The sequence below is a fragment of the Macaca thibetana genome, chromosome 13 (genome assembly GCF_024542745.1).
Source record: "Macaca thibetana thibetana isolate TM-01 chromosome 13, ASM2454274v1, whole genome shotgun sequence".
Classification (NCBI taxonomy): domain Eukaryota; kingdom Metazoa; phylum Chordata; class Mammalia; order Primates; family Cercopithecidae; genus Macaca; species Macaca thibetana.
This window is the reverse complement of record NC_065590.1, coordinates 87,945,794-87,954,420: the sequence shown is the minus strand read 5'-3', so window position 1 is coordinate 87,954,420 and position 8,627 is coordinate 87,945,794. Positions and strand designations below refer to the sequence as shown.

At 56.0% G+C, this 8,627-nt stretch overlaps 1 protein-coding gene across 1 annotated transcript; it reads right to left on the bottom strand.

Moving 5' to 3' along the window:
- Window positions 1-1,050: 1,050 nt before the first annotated feature.
- Window positions 1,051-8,235, bottom strand: OSR1 (odd-skipped related transcription factor 1). Its single transcript, XM_050752987.1, is given in 5 exon segments — window positions 1,051-1,742; window positions 1,745-1,864; window positions 1,866-1,977; window positions 2,755-3,451; window positions 7,922-8,235. Coding segments are annotated over 4 exon segments (1,002 nt in total). The 5' UTR covers window positions 3,420-3,451; window positions 7,922-8,235; the 3' UTR covers window positions 1,051-1,637.
- Window positions 8,236-8,627: the final 392 nt, after the last annotated feature.

Here is an 8,627-nt window from a genome sequence, read left to right as displayed (position 1 = left end):
AAAGCCGAGAGCGTTTTAACTCCTTCATCCCCTGCCGCTTTCTCAGCCAGCAGGGCCCGGCTTGAGGCTGGGATTTTTGGTCCCTGCAGCAGGGAAGCTTATAGTCCAGTTGTCATCCGCGGCCGCCGCGCTCCGGGAGCTGAAGCTGGAGAGGCCATCCTGCGCTTGGGAAAGGCCGCGGGCGCCACCGCCTGCGCAGTCCGGCGGTCAGGGCGCCGGAGCTGGGGGAGCTCCGCCTCGCCCCAAGGAGGAGAGCCCCGGAGGCCTGGCTTCTAATTGTGGGAAAATTAGACACCCCAGGGAAGGTTCAGCTTATGGAGGGCGGACTCGAATTTCTCCTCCTAAGCGTCCCGGGCCTCCCAGGGCACCCGCCCCCACCATTTCTGACAAGGCTTTAAAATTGTAGGGAATCTTCGCGGTTGTAGAGCCACGATCCTAGGAGAGGACAAGTCCCAAGCAGAGAATGGTGTCTGAGGGATCCTAAGGGAGGGAGTGATGTTGGTTTGGGGTTCCTGGGAGGCAGCGGTCATTGTGTATTTGCACCCGAGTGTTGAGACCCGGGGAACAGGAAACAGTACAGCTCTGAGGCTCTGTGAGGGCGGGTCTTTCCCACCCCAAAGCCAGAGGCCAGGAGGGAGGCCTTCGGTTAGGGTGGGGAACGACATTCTCTTCTCTTCTTGCACCCTAAGCGATCTCAGCACTCAGAGACGCTGTCTCAGCACCCAGAGAATCTGGGATTTCTCACGGGCGGTTTTCTGCCCTCAGGATTAGGTTCTTCGTAAACTCACAGCCCTTTAGAGGTGAGGAGTGGGAAGGCTGAGACCCTACCCCCGAGGCGGAGCAGAAAAGTAAGAAAATCAATACATGGTGGGGCAGAGGCAGACCTACCCGGGAGAGAGAACGTTTCTCCACCCATCTCAGCCCTGTCATCCTAATACGACGGCGTGGTAGGAGGGGGACACGCTGGCCTCCAGCAGAGAAACGTGGTCCTCTCAAAGAGAGGATCCACCCGGTTTCCTGCGTTTAGGAGGGAAATTACCTATCCTGCAATGCCTGTAAAATAACCGTTTATTTATTAGTTTAAAAAAAAAAACTCCAGTGATAAATGTCCGTTACCGATGGTCAGCATAAAGTGCCAATCGCAATATAACGCCCGGCTCCTGGCTGGCTGCTCCCTCGCAGTGTCGCGGCAGCGGAGGCCGGGCCCCCTGCAGACCCAGGCCTGAGGTCCCCGCCCTGCTGTCGGAGTCCCGGAGCCCACGGAAGCGGGCTGAGCCGCAAGAGCTGGGAGGGGGCGCTCCTGCCCCGCGGTCCCTGGGGCGGGAGGCTGAAGCAGATACAGGGATTACACTTTTGCAGGCTCCGGGGGAGGGGGCAGGGGCGGGAGGAGGAGGTGGGAGCTGCCAGTGCTAAGGACTTCCTTGCCTCTCCCCTCACCCCTCACTTCTGCAGTCAGAGTTACAAGCTTATATGGTCAAAGACAAAAATAAAAAAGAAAACGTATAAAATAACAACAGAAAAAGTAATACTTCTGGGAGAGGCGCCGCTGCGGCTCCGCTGAGCTTTCGTTCTTTTCTTAATGCAGTTTCCCTTCCGCCACGTGAGTACCGCCTTTTGGCCAAGAGTTTAGCCGCGTCCTAGGGGAGCAGCCGGGACGGTCGGGGTCGCGGCCCCGGGCGGGGCTCTGAAGTGCCGCGTGCGCCAGCGACCCAGGGGACAATGTTGGAGAGGTGGAAGGTCCCAAGCGAGCGCCTCTCCCGCTGCCCGCCAGAGTCAGGCTTCTGGTCCCTCTGGAGGAGAGGGCCACTGGGCCCAGGGTCCTTGTGACCCAGAGGCTCTATTTAGCATTTGATCTTGGAGGTTTTGAGCTCCTTCACCTGTGAGTGTAGCGTCTTGTGGACAGCGAGAGTCCTGGACTGGCAGAATCCTTTCCCACACTCTTGACACTTGAAGGGCTTCTCTTTGGAGTGAATATATCTGAGGGCAGAAACAGAGAGTTCATACTTGCAAAATGATGCAATGTTATAAACAGTTGCCCAAGATCCCCTCCCACTGCTATGGGGCACTTGCCCTCAAAGGAAAAGTGTATAGTCAGTACCAAGTGTGGATGGGACAAAATGTTGATTGGGGATGGAGTGGGGAGGTGAAGGAGATGCTTTAGCAAAATCTGATCCTTAAACAGGTTCAGCCACCTGTTTAAGGTGCCTTCCTGGTGGGCAGGAGGGGCAAACTTGGCCTCCTTATAAGGTCAACACTGACGATGAGTAAAGGGAGCTGGGGTCGGACAATTTGCTCGACCTGCACTGTCGAAGATGGTAGCCGCTAGCATGTGTGCTTATTAAAATTAATATTACTTAAAATTAAATAAAACTAAATTAGTTTCTCAGGTGCACTATTACATTTCAAATACTTAACTGTCACATGTGTCACATGTCACATTTCCTTCATGGCAGAAACTTCTATTGGACACCCCTGAAAATGGAGGAAGTGGGGCGGAGGAAGCTGTGTGCTTGTCTGGAGCTCACGGAGACCTCACTTAATCTTGGGTCCTGTTTATTCCTACATTTCCTGAACCCATGCTCCAAAACCTAACCCTGGGTCTCCTAGGCTTTCTTTCTTGATTTTAAAGAATTCTTTCTTGATTTTAAAGAATTCCCTGAAGCTCTAGTAGGGGGTCTCAAGAACCTCGTTAGGGAGGAAGATGGTGAGGCCAGAGGCAGAGAGCTCTCTCTTGGGCCACACGCAGTGCCGCACCTGTGGTCCCGTAGGTGGTCTTGCCTCCGGAAGGCTTTGTGGCAGATGTCACAGGTGTAGGGCCGCTCGTCGGTGTGTGTCCGCTCATGGATAAGTAGGTTGTAGGACTTGGTGAAGTGGCGGCCACAGAACTTGCAGACGAACTCCTTCTTGGTCTTGGAAGGCAGACGTCCCCTTGTAGGTTTCTTTTCTGGAGACAGCTTGGTCACATCTAGGAGGGCACCCAGCCCACCCGCAGGGGAGCCTGGGCCGTCCGCGCGGCCAAGCTTGGCCGGATCTTCTTGCGTTGCGGCCAAGGCCAGGTTGGCGAAATCAAAGCGCGGCTTGGTCTTGAGCGCTGGAACGCTGCCTCCAGCGGTGATCTCGGGCTTGGGTTGAATGACATGAGGGAACCAGGGAAAGGCGGGCAGCTGAAAGCGCGCGTCCACCAAGCTGGACACGGTGCCCGGCACTTTGGAGAAAGAAGAGCGTGGCAAGTGCATGGCCGGGTAGCCCAGCGTCCACTGATGCAGGTGCACAGCGTGCAACGCGCTGAAACCATACAGGTTGGGCAGATGGTCCGAAGGCACTGTGGGCAGGCCGTTCACTGCCTGAAGGAAGGAGTAGTTGGTGAGCTGCAGGGAAGGGTGGATGGGCACCGGCGCCGGTAAGGTTTTGCTGCCCATTTCGGCAGTGGCAGTGGCTTCTCAAACCGGATCTGCAAAGAAAAGAAGGCAGGGGCGTGGAGAGGAATAAAGAAGTTCAGCGTGGGTCGCCTTACTCCTGAATTGCAGCCCAGCCACACCCTCTCCTCACACCCAGCGCAGGATCTAAGAGTCTAAGACCCCATTCCCAAAACCCACTGCCCTCACAAAGAAGGTGGAAATGTAAGTGCAGGGGAGCCCTCTTTTCAGAACCCTCTTTGGTCTGAGGGCTCCCTCCAAATGGCCTCTGGCAGAGTCACACAACTTGATAGAGGGAAGGGTCTACTGTATACAAGACACTGAGAAAAAAAACAAGCACAGGGAAACTGCCTGTCCTGTAGAAACTGACAGCCAGGTAAGCTTGGGTCAACACAGAATCACAATCTCCTGCAAAGATAACAGGAGCTGGGGAACACACTTACACATTCATTTGCAGATAAACACAGAAATGCACACACAGATTCACACATTCTGAGGCAGAACTGACAAGGTGCAAAGACTGGGACAACCAGTGTTTTATAGCACAACACTGACTTTAAAAAAAATGCAGTAACTCCTGCATCTCACACACACACGATCACATAGCATCCATGAAGAGCCTCACAGACAACACACATACACAGACACACAAATGCATGCACCTCCTGGCTCCCGTTCGTTAAGGTCTTCTGGCTGACCTTCGATTTGGCTTCCAGAAGCCCTGTCATCTTTCTCCTCAAAACCCTCAACTTTGACCTTAAATCTGCTTCCCTGCCTTAATATAAGTGAAATCTGTTGGCTTCACTCTCTGAAGCTGCTTGTGGACTGATTCTCTGCCTTGCCTTAGCCCTTGGGGACCACTTTGCTTTCAAGGAGCGTGCTAATATCCACATTCATTTACTCTGTCAAACAATTGCAGTAACAAACAAGGGGGCATTAGTGCCCTCACTCCCCCAAAGAAAAAGGGAGTTGGGTCTTTGGGTTGTCAGCATGTTCTTGTGTGTGGTGAGCCCTGGGCAGGTAGGTATGCCTATAGGCAAGAACACTGAGGCCAGGCCTCCATTCCTGTGGTCTATGTACCTCCAACTGCAAGGTCGGAGAGCTTGAGTAAGGCCAGAGGAAAGCCACACTGAAGTGACCAGGGGCTGGCATCTCCAGACCTTCTTGGCCATGGTCTCCAGCCTCCATGGAGACATCTGAGCTCCGCAAAAATGCTTTTCATCTCTACCTCCCAGACATTCCTAACTCAGATGTGTCCAGTGGAGGAAAGAACAGGGTGAGCAAAGTCTAAACTGTCAGGGAGCCTTGGGAAGCCCAAGCACTGAACTTCTGGCTCTTAGCTTGGGGCTACTTAAGAAGTCATTGTCACAGCAGGGTCCTTGGGACTCCCTTCTCTCTTGCCCAGCCTCAATCCCCTGCTGTTGACTTCTTCCTTTACCCTTCATTACTCTCCTCTTCCTAGTTCATTTCCTCTAACATGGAGTAATTTCCCTTCCCTGGGATGCATTGGCCTCTGCTCTGCTCCCTAGTTTGGTGTGCCCCCTCCCCAGGTTGAGCTGACCCTCAGCCCAGGGCAAGGCTCAGGCATAGACTCCTCTACCTTTCGCTGCAGCGAGGCTTTCAAAGCCTGGCTCTGTCCAGGGATGTGCAGTGCCTTTTCCCAGGAGGTATGAGGACAATATTGACCCAGGAAAACCTTTTCTCCTGGAAGCTGGCAAGGGGGCCACTGGCTGTGTGGTGGGACGTAAGGAAAGAGGCCTTCCTGGGAAAGGGGCGTAAAAACACCATGAGCTGGCAGCGGTTTGCCTGCGCAGTTTAAATTAGCACTCGGATACAAACTGCTGCAATGAGTTTAGCCTCAGGGCGAGAGGAGGCACAGTATCTGCATGATCTGGCCTCTGAAGCAGAGCGCTGGTCCCGCCGGCAGCGCCGTGGCTTCAGCAACGGTCATCTCTACTGCGCCAAGCCAAGTTCGGGTCGTGCCCGGGACAAACTGAGACTATCCCAGAGCTCGGACACAAGGAGAAATAAAATTCAAATTGGGCCAGAGAGGAAGCTGGGACCCGTTTGGGTTGGGGAAGGGGAAGGGGAAGGGGAAGGAGGAGAAGCCTCGCTAACTTCAAAGGTCGGTCTGGACTTAGGGGAGATGAGGGCTCTTTGAATTGCTGTCACCTATTCTTCCCTTCCAGGCGCTGGAAATCAGATCCTCATCTCTGGGTCCCAGAGCCCAATGGGCGCCGCGAAGGCCTCCTCCTGCTCCTCTGGGTGCTTGGCTTATCCAAGGCCAAGCCAGTGGCCGTGGCTGTGGGACTCTGGGCTGCACACTAGTCCGAACCCGCTGCGTGCCTGGGTGGGAGAAACCACCAACCTCGCTAGGCCTTTCCTCGCCTTCTTCCTGGGAGCCAAGACCGGAGCCGTCTTGGGCTCCGTAGGGGGTGCCGGGAAGGGGGAATGCTTGCAGCTATAATGGTTCCTGGGAGCCAACCTTTCCGGGCTATCTGCCCGATCTTGTTTTCCCCAACGCTACATTTATTTTCTTCCGCGGCCCAGCCCGTTCCTTGTTTTCTGAATCATTCGGAAGCCAGGCTCCCCAGGCTCCCGCCAAGTACTTTCCCCTGGACGAAATTCGTTCGAAACGTGGCTCTTTACACTAGTATCAAGAATGGGCCGAAAGCACGATCCGGTTTCAGGAGGTCAGCTAACAGAAAAACAGTCTCACCCTAGCCCCTCCAGTCAGAAAGGATGAGCGAGCCCCCGACCCCTCGGGCTCCGGAACCCCGGGGCAAATACTTTCGATCTTTAAACACAGTATGGAAAACCCTTCCCCGGGCTAAGCATCCATTCCTCAAACAGCTTGGGCCTCGGGACCTGGGGGAAAGAATAAGGGGACCCGACCACGCACAGCAGAGGCAATTCGCGCACGGGATCCCGGGTCCCTGCGCAGTGCGGGCACTCGCGCTCCTCGCGCGGTGGAGCGCCAATCCCAGGTCTGCCGCCAGTCCTATGCCGGGCATTAATGAAGTGTGCAGAGTCTATTAAAGTGGTTTATTTGGGGCTAATTGAGCGTGAGCAAGTTAACTGCTTGCATTAATGAGGATGGGAGCGAACTCCACGAGCTTGCGCCTGGGGGAGCCCAGAAGAAACCCAAGAAAATCAGCCTTGACATCGAATCTCCAATGAGTGGTGACAGGCGTCCGGACCCCTGTGAAGAGGACTGACCGCACCGGATACTTCTGTAGCATTCTCCCAACAAACGAGATCTAACGAACCCATCGGTAAGGCGGCCATCCGGCTGCACTTAAATGTCCTCTGCGTCCTCGGCGATCCATTCCCCAATCTTAATAAAACAGCAGTTACCTCGAGGAGCCTGGGATGGAACATCTACCCGCCGCCGGTCGCTGCTAGTCCCCTCCAGCCCTTCTCTTCCCTAGGGGGCTGTGAAGCTGGGACACCTAGCCTTGCACGTGGTTTTGTTCCCCAGAGCCAATGCGCAGCTCTTAGCCTGGGTGAAATTTACCAAATTGTGGCAACAAAGAAACCCTCGCGGCTACTTTACACACTGAGAGCCCAACCCGCTACTGCCTGAGCTGCTGCAAAAGGACTAAACGTGGTTTTTCATTCTTATCCGAGACATTTCGGAGGAGAAATTAGTTCAGGAGGCAGGCCCTCACCCCTTTCCCGTTCTTTCTATCCTGACGGCTGGATTAGCTGACAGTCAGGGGAGTAACAGAACTTTTCCAGTTCCCAGCCCGGAGACACTGCGGCTCCACAGAGTTTCCACTAGTGCTGTGTTTGAGTCTCGAAGTGGAAAGCAGTCCTTGCGCCCCACAGCATTGCCTCCCTGCACCAGGACAATCAAGGGTTCCGCTCCAGGCCTTGACGACACAGAGCAATCATCCTATGGAGAATATCCCTAAGTCAGAGCGCAAGTGCCAGGCGGGGTTCAGACTCGCGGCCCTGCGCTCTCGGGTCTAGTCGGCCTCATACCAGAGCGCAACTCCTCAAAAGACAAACTTGAACGAAAGCGCTACCGGGCTGGGGCATGCACCTGTCCCTGGCGCGGTCGGCTGCGGCTGTGGCCATTCACTCCCTCTCCCTTCCTTCTTCGTCAGCCGAGGCGTCAGCCAGAGATAGGAGCGCGTCTCGGGAAAGTTTGTGCCCGCTGAAGTTGCTCTGGTTTCTTAAAGGGGGCCCGCATATTGACTTTCAAAGTCCGTGGGCACCTCGCCCGGGATTCCGCACAGCCGGGCGGGCTGGCGGCAGTAGCTGAGGCCCGCCCCCTCAATCCCCGGCGGTCAGAGACCGAGGACCCCGCGCGGGAAGTCCTGAGCCAGCAACCCCAACCACCCTGCTCTCACTTTCACAAAAGTCCTGCAGCATTCATCTGTCAAGAGCTTCCTTGGGGGCATTGAGAGAGAGGAGACACCCGCCGCGCAGTGACAAGGAACCTGGGAGTCCTGCCCGCATTCGCCTTGCTGAGCCCGGGCGCCCAGGACTGCAATTACCTTGTTCCGCAGAGGTCCCGGGGCTGAGCACGTCTCTGGGGCTTTAGCAGAAGGGAACTGGGGAAGCCGGAGGCGCTGGAGCCCACAGGCGCCCCTGGAGCTCTAGAGTCCCTACTCCTCTCCTGCCGCGGGGACTCTAAGCGTCGGACACGCGGGAGCGAGCGCTCAGCAGCCCCGGGTCCTGCCAGCCCGGGATGGTGAGCCTCGCTCGCAGCTCCCTCGCTGGGTCTGAACCAGGAGCAGCTGAGAACGTGCCGGGGAGAGGCCGAGCTCCGACTCACTCATCCCTTAGCACCGAGCCGCCTACTTATTTTAATCCACCACCCCCCTCCTCCACCACCCTCACCCCCGCCCCTTGCCTCAGGATTCCTCTCCTCCCTCCCCTGCCCCCCAACCCTGCCATGCGCCTGCGCAATGAAAGACAAAGTTTTTGCTGACCCGGGCAGCAGACTTTGGCAGCTGCACTCGCTTAGACCCGGCCTCTCCCAACCTGTGTCCCCTCCTCTTCAGTCCCACGCGACCCCTTCTGCCTTTTTAGGTCCAGAGGGGCACGCCTGGCGCGCTGGAGGAAACGGTCCCTAGCAGATGAGAGCGGGCTGGCACCGCACGTTTCGAGGTCCTATACTTGGACTCCTAGGACACAGCCCGTGCTCTCTGGGAGAAGAGAGGGAGGGAGGGGCTGTAGCTCTGTGCACCGGGATCCTCA